The sequence below is a fragment of the Cryptotermes secundus genome, unplaced genomic scaffold (genome assembly GCF_002891405.2).
Source record: "Cryptotermes secundus unplaced genomic scaffold, Csec_1.0 scaffold816, whole genome shotgun sequence".
NCBI classification, from domain to species: Eukaryota; Metazoa; Arthropoda; class Insecta; order Blattodea; family Kalotermitidae; genus Cryptotermes; species Cryptotermes secundus.
Genome location: NW_019724601.1, coordinates 4,095,453 through 4,115,688, shown reverse-complemented (window position 1 = coordinate 4,115,688; position 20,236 = coordinate 4,095,453). Strand labels below are relative to the sequence as shown.

The window sequence follows — 20,236 nt, the reverse complement described above, 5'->3', positions numbered from 1 at the left end:
TAATGAAGCACCAAGCCATGATGATGTATGGGGGAGTGGAGATATAGCTCCACCATTCTTAACCTTGGCACTAGATGAAGGTGCGTCATCAGCTTCATGCTCAGGGCACCTTACTCCTGGGGAAAGAACCCCTGGAAACCATTGGATAGGAGACTGGTTGGACCCCAGAGCCAATCTGAATGCTGTGAAGTAGAGAAAAATATCTTGCTTCTGTCAGGAATTGAACCCCAGCCATCCAGCCCATAGTCTGCCTGAGCTATCCCAGCTCCAATACAAAATTTCTGTTGGAAGTTGCTTATAATGATTATGATGGAGTTTTGAATTTAGCGGGAGGGACTTGCCTTGCTGATCCTGAACTTTCCTATACAGGTCTAAAATCACTGCCCTCTGGGTGGGAAAGGCCGAAAGGTGAAGGAGAGCAGAAGGAAGTCTGGGACACCACCTCAGCCGGACACAGCAAACATGGCCTGGACCAAGTGTGTGTCCCATTCCTGATCAGCAGTGCTCTAGCGTACTTGGTTTGTTTTAGAATTCAGGCATCTTAATGAATCTCTTCACAAGACGGTCTCGTAGCCAAGCTGGGGAGATTTTGAACATAAAATGATACCATTTATATCGAGGAGTTTCATTTGTGTAGCTGGAATATGGGTATTTAGACAGAAGTGCTTCTTCTAACACAGAGTGTATCTTGTCATCTGGGAGTGGAACTGGCCTTCCTGGTGTTGGTATAGCACATAAGTATTCGTTGTACCTTCTGAAATAGTCACCAAAAAATTGATGATCATCAGGTGTCATTGCTTCTTCCATCTCCCTAGCATACTCTGGTTGTCGGACCATGATATTGCTGTGCTGCACGAAGCTTCCTGAAAAATAGTATTAACATATCACATTCCTGGACAAACCGATAACAGTGATGTTCTGCCTTCTTGACACACTGGGTACTGGTCACAGTAATTCTCATTCTTTAATTCATTCAGCAAGAATTTACAATTGCAATGTCTATATTTTCATAGACACCTCTATTTCACAAATACCACCACTTCTTGATGGAGTTTCAGACTTTATCTACAAATAATGAAGTCAGTGGAGTAGAGTCCATCTTGAGAAGGCAGTATTTGTTATATTTTAGCATCCTGTTGCACTGATTCATGTCCACAGCACAACACAGAGCACAATACACACATGAATGTAGAAGAGTTCTCCCATAGAGGAGGATTGGCATGACTCGCATATTTGAAATACGACGTATGGATGACGAATCCTGAAAGGTTTTAGTATTTAGAATTTATTGTTGTACATGACAAATACACATTTTAGTCGTTTTATGATGGAGACGTCATGGCATGCAGTGCAGTAGTTTTACATGGATAGAGACACACCTGAAGATGGCACATTAATGCCAAAACATGTAGTGTAAAAGTGAAGAGAAAGGTGAAATTGTATGCGCTGTAAGACGGCTAGCATAGACACACGTCAAGGTAGTATTTGCTTAGCTAGTTAAGAAATCTCATGCCTTTTTTGCCTTCCTGAGAAGCAGACACTTTCTCACATGGACTAGAAGTTCTCCAGCTTTCATGAAGTGCACTGGTTCATCACCATGTTTATTAACGCACTGAATGACCTAGTGACCTCATCGGGAATCGAACTCGTGACCTTCCAGCTTGTAGCATAATGCCTCAACCAACTACACTACTGCTTTCCCCAAAATAGCTTAACTTAAACTAATTATGTAACTGGCCGAATGACAAGATAAGTCTCCACTGCAAAGTATTTCTTTGCACTTTGCTTTCGAATACCTTCAATACATTTTTCTCTGTCGAAGTGAAAAGCCACATTTTTGCACCCACATAAAATAACAGTAAATTTTAATGTTCAGGTTTCTGGCTACGACATTGGAAGAAAGCATTTCCCATATTTAATCTGCTCTTAATTAACCTAATCAATATAACCGCAAACTGTCCTTTGCTAAGTTATCAAAGGACTTCGTCACCTTTATGTTATATCTTTGTCCTCCATTCTGGTGTCACATCATGAAGATGTATTTTCTCTGCACTTACTATCAACTTTTAATATAGTCTCCATGGATCTTACATGGCGTTCATTGTCACTTGATAGTGACCACACATTGGGTATGTATTATTAATTAAAGTCAACTGGCAGTGAATCGCCTTATATGCAAACATCTATACAGTTTACAAGCATTTCCTATCATTCCACAGTCTGTTATGTCACTCTAGCACTTGTCGGCTGTCTTCAGAGATACCTTGCTAGGTTTCAAGTTCTCGTGGTCTTTTGTCTTTTACATACTAGACAATGGATGAAGTCCAAAATAAGCCAAAAGAAGTACTTGCTCCTTTGTTATTCCAGTTTCTGTTATAAACCCTCAATAGGACAGGCGGAGAATACAACTTGCTTCACTGTTGCGCGACTGCTGTGTTTACAGAGGCATTGCTTGGCAACGCTGCGGAGAGTTGTTTACTGCTGCGTAGCAACCAGCACAGTTCGGCTCTGCTCAGCACAGCACGGTATGGAGAAACACCGCTTTACTTACTGTTTCGTAACCTCGTTCCACTGTTGTGTAACTTGGCAACCGACCGTTTATCAAGAGTCTGTCTTTGTGCTAATTCGTTCCACATCCTGTTGCCCAACAACGGTTTGACATGTCGAAATATGTTATGTAGATCATGTTGCAGGATTAACAGTCCTGTACAACATTTCATCCATCACAGGCAATGCTGTCTCTCATTGTGTCCTCTGAGTTGACACTAAACAGAAAACTTGTGAAGTTGTCCCTGTGCTTAGTTGCTTAAGCACTGTGCCATGAAGATAATATAGGGCATTGGAGGTATACCTCCACTATTCTTAACCTAGGACAAGTGGTCAGCTTCATACCCTGGCTGCTTTACCCCTGGAGAAGGAGACTCCAGTACCAATTGGATAGGAGGCTGAGTGGGCTCCAGAGCCAGTGTGGATGCTGTGGAGTACAGAAAAATCTTGCCTCTGTCATGATTCGAAACCCGGCCATCAAACTCGTAGCCCACTGCTATACTGACTAAGCAATCCTGACTCCTTGATCTGAGAATATTCTACGTTTGTTTGCAAACAAAATCTATACTTAAAAACCAAAGCAAAAAAGTGTAAAATAGTCTTTGTATAGTCTGGCAAGTATGCTCAGACTTTAAACATAGACAAATATTAACACATTCACTGCAAGTCCTGCCCCTGATGGGTTAAGCATACTATAGGCCAGTGCTGATCCTGCCAAATAACGGACTGTTGGCATTGGGTATGTAAATATAATTTTCTCCTACAAATATCATTGAAATGCAAAAAAAAGTGAGTGTATCTTGCTGAACCTTGCATATACAGTTACTGTCATTTGTTTATCACTTGTTCTCTTCCATGTCATTTAATATATGGTTCAAAATTAATTTTTTGTAAAAAAAAAAATAGCAGGACCAGCATGCCAGTGAATTCATTAATTCTTAATACTGAAATTTAATGTCAGAGTGATAGTAGATCAACGGAAATGTTGTGTTACTCACTACAGTTGAAAACTATTATAATTTAACAGCCCTCTGTTGGATTTCCTTTCATTTACCTGGAACATAAGAGATGACACGCACACCATACTTGGCCTGTTCGACACGGAGAGCATCACACCATGCAGCCAGGCCTGCCTTGGTGGCACCATACACAGAGAGACCTGGCAGGCTGGCCGCTGCACAGTGGCTGCTGATTGTAATTATGCGACCTACATGGTCGTGAACACCAACAAACAGTACTACTTCAGGTTCATTGAATGAAAAGTAAAATGACTATGAACAATGAGTCTGGATGGAAAAGTCATGATATAATGGTACTTTAAAGTTCTGCGACAGCGTTTACCTGGAGAGATTTAAGTGAAGGTAAAATACCCTGTGCTTAAGTAGGTACCATTACATGAAAACAATGGGATGGGCAGAAGTATAGCTCCATGTTCTTAACCTACACACTACACAGAGGTCAGTGGTTAGCTTCAAACCCCAGCTACTTTACCCACACAGAAAGAGACCCTACTGCCCACTGGACATGAGACCCCAGTACCCACTGAACTTGGTGGGCTATCAAATATGTAGCTAGTCATTTACTGACTGCATTAGCCTGGATCCAAAGGCCCCAGTAATTCAAATAGTGCCTAATACATCACAATGGTTATTTGAATATTCTTAATCCTAACATGGCCAGTTCGGTGCATGATTCCATGATATAAAAATATTGACAGGAGCAATTCTGTTAATTCTGTATCAACTTGACATGGCAGTCATTGTAGTTGCTCTTATTTAACTATGTTCAGTGACTGGAAGTCCTGGCATATATGGAAGTAAAATGCAAGAAATTGGCAATGCTTTTTCTAGGGTTTCAGAAGTGGGGGGAGACTGAGTCCCTTGGTACTGCAGTCTTAATCCTTTGGATCATCAGGTTCATATAAATAACATTTAAAAATTCAGATCCTACCTCACAGGAAACACACTGCTGCTGTTTATTGTGAGAATCATAGAACACTAAAATATATTGTGGGACAAAATGCAGAGTTTTTGAATGACAGAGCTTTGTGGTACACACATGACGGTTGTTCAGATGAAACTTATTTGCGGCGCTGCTAGCAAATTCAGCTAGTCACAAGTGATAATGTGACTGTGTGTACATATTCAAGTGAAACTTGTCTGCAGTGATATAAGCAAATTCAGGTGGTCACGGGTTATCATGTGGCTGTATGCAAGACATACCAGGAGCACAGGCAGTTCCTTGCAGATGGGATCAATTGGTTGGTGCATCAATGAAGTACATGCCTCAAGGAACATATGGGCTATTTTAAATGACCTCTACTTTGCCTAGAATAATCCCCTTGGGAGTTTCATTTGAACAGGTCTCGGAGCCAACATTGTGATTTAAAGGGGTGACTGGGTCTACTATACCCGTTCTACGTGATAGGTCAGTATGGAGCATTGGTGGAATGATAACTAAGTAAAGGTAAAGTTGTCCTAGTGCTTAATTATATAAGTACTATACTATGAAGATGTATAAAGGAAAACCAAAGTCACTGGAGAAAGCCCTTTCCTAGTGCCATTTCCCGCTACACATCACATGTAAAATACCCTTGGAATTGAACTCAGGTTGTCATGGTGACAAGTCATTGACTAACCACTGGATGAGCTATGGCGCAGTGACACTTAGGTTAGTTACATTCATTTGAGGCTTACTACAAGCTGTGCTGGTGGTTACGGTTTACAATGCAGAAAGTAAATGTTGCTCCAATAGAATGCACAGGACTTTTTTGCTTTTATACCTTTGTATTTTCTAAGCAATGGACAGAAGCTCTTAGTGACCCGCATCGTTCCCAGTAGATTCACATTAATTTGGCTTTGTATGTGCTGCTCCGTCAACCATTCAAATTCACCAAATATCATAACACCAGCATTGTTTATTAAAGCTTTCAGTTCTGAAAAAAAAGGACATATGGTAATCACAATTTGATCAAATGCACAAGACCCATTATAATTATTTATCGAAAATTTCACTAGTATTCACTGCAATTAACAAATTAGATCACAGAACAAATTTCCAGCATCAATTCTATCATAAATATCCTGTAGTTACCAACTTCCAATTCAGATCCAAACTAATGAACATGGTGGAAGTATAAAAAACAAAGGCAAAAGCTAAGCATATATAGACCATTCCAAACCATTAATAAACTTGATACATAACATTACTGCACTGCCATCTCAGAAATGACATCTATTATCTTACCACAGATATGCAGTATTCAAAATTCAGCACTCTGAGACTACTTTCTCATGTATAATTTTGGTTGATATTCAGTTGTACAATACAATTTTCTCACAGTGACATTGTTTTCGGCATCTTGAGTGCTTGTAATATGTGTTTACCAAAATTATTTGGATATTGGCTCTTAAATTATTAATTTATGTCCTGCATAAGGCTTTGTACATATTTCTTCCAAGATCCTGGATGGTGTCTCAGTTTAAAACATGCAAGTCGATGAGAAATTTATATTTGACTTAAAATGTAATTTTTTGGAGAACATTAGAATTGTAAATTAGGAATGGTCTATATGCAGAGAAGAAATAGCAATAAGTGTTCCTCTTCTAAAAAAAATGGTGACAGTACTCACATCAGATGACTTTTCTCAACCTACTTTCCTTCCTTAAAACAAAATGTGTCAGCCCTGCATACTGTGTCTACAACCAGACAAAAATGTCGCTGGCAATAATAATAACGATGATGATAATGGGCCCATACTTGGCCACTGGTTGTCCTGACTACAGCCATAATCCCTCTAAGTCTGCCAATGAACTAGAGAACTTAGAAACTGAAAAACTTGTCATCATCAGTATAAAAATCAGTATTTTGGATATGGGCCATGTAACAAAATGTTGCATGAAAGCCTTGCAATAACTGTTACATTTATAGAAAAGAGTACTTGACTAAGTTATGTTTGTGTATCTTCTCTAAAAAGGATACCACAATTATAATATTAATAAGGTTCAATTCTTTATTTATTTATGTGCTGAGCCCAACAGTCAGTGGCCAATTAATAACAATAATGATGATGATGAAGATAATGGTAACAACAACAACAAATCATCATCGTTAACTACACAGATAAAAGTCATACCAGCATTCAATGCAACAAGAAGAAATATAACAAGCATCTTGCAAAGTATGTGGATTAAAACCCTGGTTCACTCATAGTTATATGCAGAAAATACATGTTCTGGTAGTAAGAAATTACTGCTGTGATGCAAAATGTAAAACTTAGTTTCAGTTGAAGCACGTCATATGCAGGTTTGTCTTAGGAATATATGCAGTGTTGAACAGCACAGAAACTCGATGTGATAGGTGAAGGTAAGGTAAAGATATCCCTGTAAGAGGCCGTGAAGGCCCATAGGATTGTGAGATGCTGAGGTCCCGCATTTTCTAGACAGTTCGCTCACAGATGGCGGTGAGGTTGTCAGACTTATGCGCCGGCCCCCTTTAATCCTCCAGGAAGATTCCTGGTACTCATTTCTGTTAGAGGCTGAGTCGACCTCAGGGCCATAGTGCGGCTGGAAAGATTAGGTCAATTGGGAAGAAAAAAAACTCATCGGGACTCGAACCCGTGACCTTCCGGCTTGTAGCATAGTGCCTCAACCAACTACGCTACAACACGATGTCATAACAATAATTACACCACATGAAGGGGAGTGCTCAGCTTCATGCTCCAGCCACCTTACCCCCAACAGAGGGCTCCCTCATTGCTGAATCCAGTAGCATAACAATGAGAACATTGGATGCAAGAGAATGGCCAGCTTTAACCCCGAATAAATAATCCTCCTCACCCACCCCTACTAAAATAATAATAGCAACATAAAAGAAGCACCGAAGAGGCTGGTGTAGTGGCAACATTTTCAACTACTTTTCAGTAGGTGCTCCGAATCTTGGGCGGGACACCGGCTGTCCTGCCTCTCCGGGGAAATGTCGGTGCAGTAGCAATTCATTATTATGAAATCATCCGACAGTCAGGGCTACAGAGTCTGAGATACTGACCGCAATGTAAAATAAACTTAGAAACAGTCACTTGTCCTATTCATATTCTCATACGAATGTTAAGAATATGCTCGCCTACCAAGAAACTTGTCCCGCGCCAGAATATTCTCCACTGCTTTTAGTGCTGCATGTACACTGGGCCCGCTAGTGACATCAAGCCCCAGCACGTGAAGCCTCTTAGAGCACAACTGCAGCAATTGCTTGCCTCCTTCTCCATCAGGATGCAGACAGCCGGCCAACACCGTAAATCCAAGTTTATGGGCGTGCAGGGCCAATGAATAGCCAAGCCCTGAATCGCATCCCGTGATGAACACCGCTTGATTTGCTGAAACTGTTGAAAAATTGTGCCTTCGCAGAAGCCGGCAGATTGTAGATGCTTCAAAGTTATAAGAATACAGCAGCCACGCTACTGAAGCAGCAGCTACGATAGGTAAGGAGACCGCACAACCCATGCTTCCTTTACTGCCCGCTGGTCACTTCTGACGCTTCTGACCGCTTCTGTTCTACTGCTCGACCTTCACAGGCTGATCCGTGTTGCTAGGAGTCTGAGCACAAGACATTTCAATAGAAGTTAACTGTGAAACATTAGCCCGAAAGGAAGCTGGAGGGGAGTGGGGGAACATTCATGTTAGAACATTACTGAAAATCCTATAAAATGTTACGTCCGTGGTTTAGTGGAGCAGTAGTGCAGGTCAGTATAACGATTGGCTAGGGCTGGATGACCGAGGGGTCGTAGTTTAAGTCCTTTTAGGGGTAAGAATTTTCTGCATGCCTCCCAGACCGGCTATGGGGTCCACCCAGCGTCCTAACCAATCGTTCCCGAGGGTGAAGCGGCCGCGGCGCGAAGCTGATCACTCACCTGCAACTGGTGCCGAGGTCAAGGAAAATGGAACAATATATCCACTCCCCCATTCGTCTTCATGGCATAGTGCTTAATTAGTTAAGCACAGGGACAACTTTAACGTCTTTCGCATCTCATAGCTACATGTAAGAATGAAGCTTTCACTGTTCTACACACTTCAAAGTCATTATAGGACACACTAGGTCATCTCATTCTGTTACAGTTTTCACTAATTAGTTAAGCACAGGGACAGCTGTATATCTTTTTTTTTTCTTTCTGTCGTGGTTCAGTGACTTCTTAGTCAATTTCCTGCGGCTTACGTTTGTCTTTTCGGAGCCCAAACGAAATTAGAAGGACATGCTTGTGAAGAGGAGGGTGTGAATGACATTCCTATGTTCACAAAATGGGAAATGTTAATATATTTCAGTTGCTTGGTGCTCATAGAGCACGTAATCAACAAAAGGAAGCAAATGAGAACGGGACGGAGAACAGCGTATTTCTGCTAGAGAGTGTCATGTTATTCTTCGATATTTAAACTTTGTTGTTTATTTGAAGGTATTTTCAGTAGTACTGTCGCAAACAAAAAAGAGAGAAACAAATCTAAATTATGCGAACCAAAAGTGATATTAGTTACCTTTCCAAAAAAGTGGTAAACATTCAAAATTGTCTTAACATAGAAGCATTAGAAGTGTAAGAACTTTGAAAATACTTGACCAGAGAATTACAGCTGCTCATAGAGAGATATAAATTGCTCAGAATTTCCAGGCGAGAGACAGAGAATCTCAAGGAATAACAGCAATAGAAAAGCTTCTTGTCGCCGGCTGCACTATGGAATGGTCGACACTAATACAGGATAGTCCAACAACTGATTCTGCGGAATTCGCAAACTAAAGTCTCTTTCGCTTCTGGAATCTGGAAACTTTGAACACTACTCTGAGAAGTTTCTAGCCAATGCATGTGTGTGGTTACTGAAGTTTGACCTCAGATCTGACACATAATCCTCTACGGAGATGCTATCTACGCAACGTCCACAGATTGTAAAAGTGCCAAATCAAAAATTACAAGTCACTTAGTAGGATTTGAGGTTCCTGCAGCGGTGGTTATGAAGAATATTCTCTTCTGGGATATAACACCTTGTTCTCCGTGTTGCATATTTACATTTAACGTCTCCATGTTCTTGACATTGTCCGTGTCATTTGTATGACCTTCAGGGAATAGTTCTTGGAAGGAATTCGTTATGAAGAGAATGTATTCCGTCACTACGAACGCTCTCTTTCTTATCGTCTATAGATCTAATTTCAATGGAACAATGAAATCAAAATGACGACCTTGCTTTCTACTTAGAATTGCTGATGGATGTCAGTCCATGAATTGCGAAATAACAGGGTCCACAACTATAGTGCAGTGATGCGATTTCCATTAACCCCTGGAGATCTCAGTCAATACAGCGTCTGAGCTTCTGGCTAGCCGACCAAGGAGCTTGGTTTCGATTCCTCGCAAGGGTACGATATTGCTCTCCTTTCACAGCGCTCTGACATGCCCTGGGACCTACCAAGCTTCCTATACAGTGCGTATCGAGGGCTTTTTCTCGGAGTAAATCGGCCGGAGCATGAAGCTAACCACTCATTTCCATCTGGCGGTGAAGTTATGAATACATGGAACTATACCTCAACTCCCCCACAAGTGTTCAGAGCTAGATGCGTAATTAAGCGTAGGAGAAATTTACATTTTACCCGTTTGAAAGAAAGCGTATTGTGCAAACTGCAGCCCAAGTTTGAGACGTTCATTGTGCAGCTCAATTATCTCATACGACACACTGAAAGCACTGTACTGTGCTGTGGGGTGTGACTCCATGTAGTCTGGTAGACCTTACCAACAGCGCCGAGGAGAGGAATGACTCCATTTCGAAGTTCCTGGCGCCTCACAGTCCAGTAGATGCCACTATTTCGGTAATATGTGCTTTCTCCGTGTTCAGGGTTACTGATGCTGTGTTTTCTGATAATTACCAGCGTTTCGGAGGAGCCTGGTGTCTCCATCTACAGGATGGAGGCGTAACCATGAACACGGAGACTGCAGGTTCCTCCTACACCTTGATAACCCTTTATCTTACTGCTCAAATCACGCTTTTATGTTACTAGTCTGTCCGATTATTACAGCCCAAATTAGGTTAAAGTAAACGTAAAGCTATCCCTGTAACAGACCGTGGAGGCCCATCGGCTTGTGTGAGACGTCGAGGATCCCACATTTTCTAGACCAGCTCGCAGATAGCGGTGAGGTTGTCAGCCTTACGTGCCGGCCGCCCTATACACCCAGGAAGATTCCTGGTATTCATTTCTGTTAGCTGAGTCGAACCCAGGATCATAGTGCGGCTGGAAGGACTAGGTCAATTGAAAACCCTAATGACTTCATCGGGAATCGAACCCGCAACCTTCCGGCTTGTAGCATAGTGCCTCAATCAACTATGCTACCGCGTGCCCTCAAATTAGGTTGATATTAATTTTAAATTTATTTAAAAAGAACAGGTTCAGTTTATATGTATCAACGGAATTTGTTATTCTTAATATGATTTATTTACTTTTTAACACCATTTAATACTCTCTTTTCATAAACTGTGTAGAATAAACCGAGAAGTTAGGAAACTAACACATGGCCTTAACAATTCTGCCTCATTCGCTTTCTTTCGTTTCATTATCTCGAGGACCGCAGGGCACACGGAAAAAAGTGCATTGGACGTAATATATGTGTTCCAGATTCTTCCATAACTTTCCTTCGAATAATTTTCCATTTCGAGAAATAATTTAGCGAGTTACGCTGAAGACGCCCGCAGAAACCCCCGTACGTCTTTCAGTAAAAGCGTCCATTAACTTGTTGTTGTTACACCAAAACTTCTTCGTTAAAAGAATGGCCTTGCTTTCACGTTTTCGTGTAAACCAACCATGGAGCTTCACAGGGATAAAGGAAGGAAGACACTGATGTAGATGCTGCAGTCCTGTAAATCCATCATTAAGACGTTTGGGAACGGGATGCCTGTCCCACGGCAGGGTATGGAACTGTATAGGCAACAGAACCTGCCAAGTCTCTCGGAATAACAGACTAAAACTGGACGAGGTGTGTGTGACGGATTCACGCGCTTTTGCAAGACTCATACGGGCGTCGATCATCAGTCTGTGTGAACAGAGGTTACACTTCTAGCGAGACCTTATTCACTTAAGGAATAAACAAATCTCTCGTTTAAGTATACAGTAAATGCAGACAAAACATCAATGTAATTTGATATGCCTAGAAATTACGCTATTGATACTAAAGAAGCAAAAGAAATTAAAATTAGTAGTAAAGGTTATGGATACCAACGTGTAACGGCGATGCTGTGCATAACTGCTGGGAGCCATTAATTACCACCTTAAATTATTTTCAATCACAAAATGATACTTGTAAGAATGAGATATTCCCTGAAGACATTATTGTATGTGCATGAGAATGGTTGGATATCAATTGGGTTCATTATAGTGTTCACAACAGTCCACCACTGGTCTTTATTCAGTGACAGATGAATCCAGTCTACAACTTGCAGCAGCTCAAATAAAACTTCCATAAGTTATTTTGAAAGGGAACTTTTCTAAGCGACTTGGTTTTGCAAATACGCAACAAATGACAAATGACTTACAGAGGATTCCATTTCCTGACTACAAATCAACCCACATCAGTTAAAGAACTGATTTCTGACATCCGTTATTGCCTGAAAATGCGTGTGCTTGGCTAGTGGGATCTACGTAAAGGCGCGCCCACGTTACTCGTGCTCGTGCTCGCCTGGCTTGTGCTCGTAAATCTTCGTCCACACTACTTCAGTTGCTCGCCAGGCTTCGGCGCGTGAGGATCCGTATATTTACTCGTAGTGTGTATAGGGTGTAGTCGTATTTTAATTTATTGGCTATAATTTTTAATTTTCTTGTCTCGTGACTTGTCATATCGTCCACATTACTCGCGAGCATAGCGAGTCACACCAGCACGAGTAATGTGGACGCCCCTTTAGACACACCCCTACAAGGATTTCGGCCTGTCAGAAGTATGATAAAGTTTAAAATAATGAGCAGAGAGCTGGTATGTGAACATTTGACCTCTACATCAGAAATAAAAATTTTACAAAATCCTCACTTGTTTTCACCACGTCGAACAGACAAGACCTTATATCTTGGCTCCACAATTTGGGACAGTTTTATGTTTAAAATTTGTTTTAAGCGTCGAACATAAATAAACTAATTCTGCTAACAATTAATGGATCGTTCATTACAGGGCTAACTCCATAAGTACAAAATGCCTTGTGAAAAAATATTTCGACATTCCCAGCAAAACCCGAACGTATATAACTTTCTTGTTTGGTATACGAGAGCAACATTAAACAATATGGAGTCGGAGTTTTCAGAAAAGGATACAGGGCGAAAGCTTAAGTTCATGCGACCGGCAACAAGCTTCCCGACCTTTTGTGCAATGCTTTTTAACATCAATCCCTCTATTTACGTCTAAGTCTTTTCTACTGGTCTCTTACCTTCAGTTCCCCCTATCAAAACTCCGTAAGTACTGTTGTCCTATGCGTACTACACCTCCTGCCTATCTTCTCCTCTTTGAGTCGATCATTCTAATAAATGATGATGACCACAAAGTAGAAAGCTCTTCATTATGCAGTCTTTTCCCACTCGCTTGTTACGTCCTCCCTCTTAGTTCGACATATTCGTCTCAGCAGTCTCTTCTCAAACTTCTGCCCACGCTCTTCCCAAATTGACTCCATTCCAAATGTAAATAAATGCGTGTTTTATAATTTGATTCCTAATGCAATGCCTGCTATTTATTATAAAGGATAAAAGTTATCCCTGTGCTTAATTGATTTTGCACTATTCCATGAAGACTTACAGGGGTAGATGTATAGATTTATGTATTCTTGATCTCGGCACTAGTTGGAAGTGAGTGGTTACCTTTACGCCCTGACCGCTTTACCACCGGCCCATTGGATAGGAGGCTGGATGGGCCCCAGAAACGGTCTGGACCGTCTGGACGACGTGGACAAGAGAAAGTTGTTGATCCTACCGTGACTTGAACTCCGAACCCTCGGCCGTCCAGCCTTTAGCCAGTCGCTATACCGGCTGTGCTACAAAGTGAAATGCAATAGTGGAGCATGTCTAAGAAAGAGGTATACATAGAACCATATAGAGGAATGGTCTGATCCGACATGTCGAAACCTGCCCTGATTTTTTTTTTCAGTGCAAGAGTACACACAACAAAATCCACTGTCAAAATTTTAGCTGCTAATACGCACTGCGCCGGTCACAGTAGCCGAGCGGTCTAAGGCATGTACTGTCTTCGCTCGCTTGGAAACCGAGATCGTGGGTTCGAATCCCACTCAGGGCATGGATGTTTAGTTTGTGTGTGCGCGTTTTTCTGTGTTTGTGTACAGGTAGAGGCCTTGCGACGAGCTGATCACCCGCCCAAGGAGTCCTATCGAATGTGTAAGATCTAGAAAAACCGAAGTGAACGGAGAAGTTCATGGAGGTAGGCCTACGTCTACTGGGGCTGTAGTGCCAAGGAAAAAAAAAAATACGCACTGCAAGTATTTTTTAAAAATTGCTGAAGTTACTCATTTTTTTCTGTACGCGGACCCGCTTTTACCAGAGGTTTGTACAACCCCAGCCTAGCCTGTGAGTCAGCCATGTTGCGTGTTGCGTACTGCTCTGCTAGGGGTGGACATTTCTCCAAGGGTCTGGCAGGCTACAATATTGGCCATATTCAGCAATTTTTAAAAAAATACTTGCAGTGCGTATTATCAGCTAAAATTTTGACAGTGGATTTTGTTGTGTGTACTCTTGCAGTGAAAAAAAAAAAAAATCAGGGCAGGTTTCGACATGTCGGATCACACCGTTCCCTTGTGAGTTCCCAAACTGTCCCGAGCCTCAGCTACCAGCTTCTCACAGATACAGCTTACACCAAGTGAACCCCAGCGGTTATCTAACTCACTAACCAAGTGACCGACTTCAGACACTCTCTAGACCCACTAGAGTCTAGACGCTCTAGACCAGCCGTGTCAAACTTGCGGCCCCCATAGCGACAAAGTGCGGCCCCTCAACTTTCAGAGCTAATTGATATTAAAATCAATATTAAAATTTTAGTAGAAATATTTTTTGTAAAGACAATTTTCCATCAGACCAGAAGGCAAGAAGTCTCACGCAGACATAAATTAGCAGGCTGCAGGAAAAGTGATTCTCAGAATTGCAGAAGGGTTTGCCCAGCTAACGGTTTGTAAAGTTCGTGAAGGACAAACTATTGTATTTCAGAAGGGTAATGCTCTAAAATCCGCACAACCTCACCACCCCAAGTATTTCCAAGAATCCTTTTGGAGGTGTAGTAAGAATGCAAGGAAGGTGGTAACTGACAGACAAGTGCAAGGTATCTCTACCTTCAAAACTAACTTGCAAACCCCAGCCATTGTCTAATGGGCTGCTAGCAAACTTTCACTTTTATGACCATTGAGACAAAATACACCTTCCTACTAGCCCGGTAGTCTCTTGTACATTGTCATTCAATTCATTTTCACACAGCGACAGGTGCTGATGTTGCATTGTGATGAACGTATAAAGGTTATAATTAAACATTAAATTATCAACTACGAGTTTTCTTGTATATGTTTGTTTGATACTTGTCAAAAATGGCATTCTCTTGCTTTTTAAAACTGTAAGATATGTGACTTTAGGTAATTATATTGAAATTATTCCTACATAATAAATAAAATTTAGTTGGTTGTGTTCATCGGATAATACCTGGTCACACTAGCATTTCAGTTGGAAATTATATATAACCTACTTGTTGGCCGGTTTAATGCCTGTACTCCCAGTACATCACAATAAAATTTACAGCTTCTTTCGTCACTGTTTGACGTGCTTTCTTCTTACATGAAAAGAAAAAAGCGGTCAATAGTCAGGCCATATTTGAAACAAATATTAAGAAGGCGTGCTATGTAGTGTTTTAACAGCATGTTTAAATCATAGATGCCACCAGTGGTCGGTGTTGTTTCTGTAGACGATTAGAGATTTGAATTGTGGTGGGTATGTAGTAGAATATTTTATGTGTATACTTTATTTGAAATTCTGAATACGTTTGGGACGAGATTTTGATTTATTCGTAGACATTGCTGTTGTATGTTTTAGTGGAGGAACGGGTTTGAGCCACTCCAATGGATCGCGGCGGATCACCTTTCACACCAAAATCGTTGTTATCCCCAAGAATACCGCGTACCGCAACAACAAGCAAGAGAAGCGGGGTTTTGTCTTCAGTAAATAAACTTGCAGGGTATGATTATAAAGTCCTTAAATTCACCCGACCCCATGCCAGCTCTTACCTGTAAGTAGTGTTCTTTGTACTGGAGATATGTTGAGAAAAACTTTCTTTGTGGGTGTGGCGTGTAGGTTACTCTCAAGCGAATCCCAATAAGCTCCCCTGGCAGTGTGTTACCCTTTTATCTTCTGACATGACAGAGCTACTGCAACAGAGTTTCCCTATTTTTTTTTTTACCTTCAAAGTTTCTGTCTACAATAAGTGCAGAATGCCTGTAGCAGCGGTCAAGTTCTTCAGGATATCAATCCACCATAGGGGTCACACCATGCAGAGAGTATTCAACTTCAGTGGTGTCTTTGACCTTCTGTTATTACCCTCACTTGCATTAGTAGGGTGCTGTCAAAGGATAAAACCAGGACCAGGGATCTGTCCTAAGGAAAATCTGGATTTTTTCCTTGGTCCGTGAAGGATGATCAAGACCTAAAAACACTGGTCAAGTTCGGCATCCCCTGTGAATGTGGGACAGCATATGTTGCAGATGGGAAAGTTGTTAGTTATTATGGTCACAGTAACAGCCTGTTCCAAGAAAATGGCAGTTATTTTTGAACAAGTTTGTTCAAATCTAATACATCTAGCTCAGGTGATGAAAAAAAAAATCGGTTGTCTTTTATGTAGATTATTGTACAAAGCTGTTGCTACAATTTCTTAAATACTGATAGCACTTTAATTGTTGAAGCAAAAATGAGCCTGACCAGTGAAAGTAAAACCTCAAGATGAGTGTGAAGTATACATGTGGATTGCAGTTTTGCTTGATTAGATTACACTTATAAAAACAGCATCAATTGTAGCAGAATAATTCCACATTTCACTGCTCTTCTGTGTAATTAAATATATTGAAAATCTGTTGAAATAAATGCTTGGAAAGAAGTAAGAATTTGAGGAATTGAACAATCTTGTCACATACACGTTAAGGTAATAACAGGGTAATCGAATAATTCCAGGATTTCATCATTTGATATACCAGAAAATTTGAGACATGTGAACATGATGTTTGTATTGGAATGTGAAAAACACTTTCCATGTTTTATTGTCTTCTGTCCCATGTAATGCTAGTGTCATGATGATTGTTGGTGCACATTGTCAGTTGTGTTGTGGTATTCGCTGTGTTCAGCATAATTTTAAATGTACATGTGGAACAAAAGCACCTAGTGACAAATCAGTTAATCAGTAGCTTACTTAGTTTAAAGAAACTGGGAGTGTTGGAGTGTTGAGAAGTATAAATTACTAGTAAGACCATGAACATGCAAAGTGATTGTGGAATTCATTGGGCAGTCGTGTGTAAGGAGCCTGAAAAAATCTCTTTCATTGCAGTTTGGAATGTGGTGTACCTAAAATTGTGATCCAGAATGTGCTACATAAGGGCCTTTCCCTGAGACACTTCCTACAGTTTGTGTATAACATGAGACTGAATTAAATGGTGTGTAAGAATGATGTTATTTTAAAATGAATATTAACTTTTGTTTTAGGAGATTCAGCTTATCGGGTCGTTCAAACCAGTCTGTGCAAGTTGTATTCAAGACTGCTTATCATGTTGTAGAAAGCTTTGGTTTCCCACTGCCTGTTTTGGTCACTGAAGCACTAACATTTGCGGATCGTAAGTTACAAAAATATGGTAGTTTAACTTGTTAAATATAAATAAAACATACATAATTATGTATGTTTTATTTATATTTAACGTACAGTTTACAACTGATTCAAAGGTTGGTCTATATTAATAAAGTTCTCTTTGTGACATCATAGGACATGTACATTCTATGATATTAGGCTCGTATTGATGAAAAATATAATACATGAGGTCTAGCTTTTTAAAACATTGACTTTGTAGTAGTTCAGTGATTTATTTGTTGAAAAATTTTGGTTTAAATGAATTTGGGCTGAAAATAAATAAGCTCCACCAGTAAGTATTGTCATGTGTTTTAGTGACTTAAAATGGACTGGGTTTGGATTGCTGAGTCGATTTATGCGATATTCATCTGTTGCAACTACAAATTATTATAACATTCTCAAGATTACTGTAATTATAACACATGTCAAGACACATACCAAGTCTTCTCAGGCTGACTTCCAATTCTTCTCTAACAACTAACTTTCTGCGGCTATATCTCACCGACAACTCTCCCTCAACTGCTTTGGTTATTCTGGGAATCTCATTATATATCCGTGGCATGGACTGCACAGGAAATATCTCTTCTATTGTAAGAATCACTGTTCACAGAGAACCCAGCTCCTGTTTTCGCTTGGCACAGATCACATAGAAAACACATTCCGAACATCGTATCCCAGAAATCCCTCTATTGTTATAGAGATGTGTTTACTTTGTTGTTTCATAGAAATGGCAATTATTCTACTGTTATCCATGTATTTGTTGCCACGAGAGTGTTGCCTAGAAATGGCCCATATGCCACAGTATCCTTGCTCGTAATCATAGAGATGCCTTATTGGCATACCTTCTGCCTGGAATACTGTTGTGTACTGACCAAGGCCGAAACTGTGTTTCCGCCCTGTTCCATCACAATACACTCAGCTCCAGTGCCTTTATTTGTCTTGGAGCCATCTGTGTACCAGATTAGTCCCCCCTTTCTGTCGGGTTGAAACCCCTCTTTCCATTCATGTCTGTCAGAAAATCTGATCATGAAGGGTTATTATAGACATGTTTCAGTATCATTTTATCAGACCCCATCTCTCAAGAGGGTATCTTCAAGGTGTCTGCAAAGTTAGTCAGAAAGCATACTGCTTCAAGTACTCTGGATTGTGGGTGGGTAGGTACACGTAGATAGACAGGTAGACACATCTTAGAAATGGATTCCTCCCCCATTCCAGATGCCTTGAAGATCATCTAGACTATAGCTGGATGCACTGACCAGAGCTACAATATGATGTGTGCAGTTTGATAATTTATTATAAAGCAAATAATATTGAGACATTCTGAACAGCTTCCTGTTCCATGTCAGGCGCTGTTAGCTGTGTTCTCTTCAAGTATTTGAATATGAATATTGATTTATAAAAATTACAGTATCTCCACAATTTTAAATTGTAATACTAAGAAACTTTACATTGTATTTCAAAGATATTTCCAGTTCAAGATGAGAATTTGGAAGAATTTAAAAAAATCAAGATAGAATGAAAATTTTCTCTAATAGACTTTTTTTTTTCATTGTAGCCACTTTTCCACAATGTACTGAAGTGTACTAAGTATCCCTTTTTAATACTGGATACTTTTTCAGTGAAAAGTTTTCATAAGTCAAATTTTAAAAAATTCATTTCACGTTTGTGTGCAGAAAATGAAGAGTGACCAGATTTTGTGTACAGGTTTATTTAAATTTGTGTTGCCAATCACAGTGATTCAGGTGAATCAAATAGTTTTTGTACTGCTACAAAAAGCAAGAGCAATTACCAAACATTTTCAAAGTTTGAGACTGAAAAATTTACTTTCAGATCAAGATTCAGATATGGTTTTTTCACTTCATCCTAAAATGTGTGAGAATTGCACGTATGTACGACATATGGTAGTGCAGTTGGTTGAGGCACTGTACTACAAGCTGGAAGGTCATGGGTTCAGTTGCTGATGAGGTCACTGGATTTTTTCAGTTTACCTAACCTTCCAACTGCACTATGACCCTGGGGTTGACTCAGCTTCAAGCAGAAATGAGTACCAGGAATCTTCCTTGGAGTAAAGGGCAGGCGGCACTGAAGGCTGACAACATCGCCGCCATCTGTGAGCTGATTGTCTATAAAATGTCGGACCCTCGATGTCTCATAACCGTATTGGCCTTGACAGCCTGTTACAGGGAAAGCTTTACCTTTGCACATATGTGAAGTTTAATATCATTAATATTTTTTCAGGCAGCACTGCTGTTAGTGTGCACATATCAGCTGATGGTTGGGCCTGGTTTGTTTGTGGTCGACGACTTCTTATATGGCAGTGCAAGCAAACATTGGAGTCAAGGAGACAGCAACATGTTCTTAGCAGCCAGTGTCGGGAACTGACCCTGCCACCAAGTGACCTTGCTCACAGGGCTGATTTGGTTTCTGTATACATTGCAGAAGGTAGCCAAGTAAGTATATCCAGTCCGCTCATTGGGAAGTTGAGCTTCTCAAGGTTGTCAGAATGAACGTTAATGCCTTATGAGATATGATATCAGTTAACTCCAGCCCTTATCCTCCCTTCCCTATGTCACTAACTGATTTTTCCCATACTGCATACTCTTCTACCCTGAAGATGGAGACAGTAGGCTTCTCTAAAATGTTTGTACCTATCTGTCAAACTACACATCTCAAAAGATGATCTTCAGCTCACTGAAAGGCTGTCAATTCTTCAATTGCAGCATACTTTTGTTTATGTGTGGATTGTACTTAATAAAATTCCAGCAGAAGAATCTGACATTATTAATACATTTTATATCTTTCATTAGAAACCTGTATTAC

General features: G+C 40.4%; 2 protein-coding genes across 11 annotated transcripts in view; one reads left to right on the top strand and one right to left on the bottom strand.

Moving 5' to 3' along the window:
• Positions 1–196: 196 nt before the first annotated feature.
• Positions 197–15,366, bottom strand: LOC111862446 (D-beta-hydroxybutyrate dehydrogenase, mitochondrial). Of its 3 annotated transcripts, none has more exons than XM_023847844.2 (5): positions 15,281–15,366; positions 7,673–8,138; positions 5,330–5,482; positions 3,602–3,754; positions 197–863 (listed from the first exon to the last, which is right to left on the bottom strand). In XM_023847844.2, the coding sequence occupies exons 2-5, from the start codon at positions 8,043–8,045 to the stop codon at positions 526–528; spliced, it is 1,017 nt and encodes a 338-aa protein (XP_023703612.1). In that variant the 5' UTR covers positions 8,046–8,138; positions 15,281–15,366; the 3' UTR covers positions 197–525. The 3 variants fall into 3 exon arrangements, with proteins under 3 accessions (XP_023703612.1, XP_023703613.1, XP_033606560.1); XM_023847845.2 differs by lacking the exon at positions 15,281–15,366 and adding an exon at positions 13,514–13,546; XM_033750669.1 differs by lacking the exon at positions 15,281–15,366 and having other exon boundaries at positions 7,673–8,155.
• Positions 15,367–15,439: 73 nt separating this feature from the next.
• Positions 15,440–20,236, top strand: part of LOC111862444 (nuclear pore complex protein Nup133) — a 46,498-nt gene continuing 41,701 nt past the window's right edge. For 6 of the 8 annotated variants that reach the window (XR_002842434.2, XR_002842432.2, XR_002842433.2 and 3 more), the window contains exons 1-4: positions 15,440–15,522; positions 15,625–15,766; positions 17,278–17,405; positions 19,655–19,866. Coding sequence is in view for 5 of the 8 variants with exons in the window: in XM_023847840.2 (XP_023703608.1) it covers positions 15,651–15,766; positions 17,278–17,405; positions 19,655–19,866 (456 nt within the window). In the remaining 3 variants the exon portion in view is untranslated. Of the gene's footprint in view, positions 15,523–15,602; positions 15,767–17,277; positions 17,406–19,654; positions 19,867–20,236 lie in introns of all 8 variants that reach the window. The other 2 variants (XM_023847837.2, XM_023847839.2) reach the window with 2 other exon arrangements.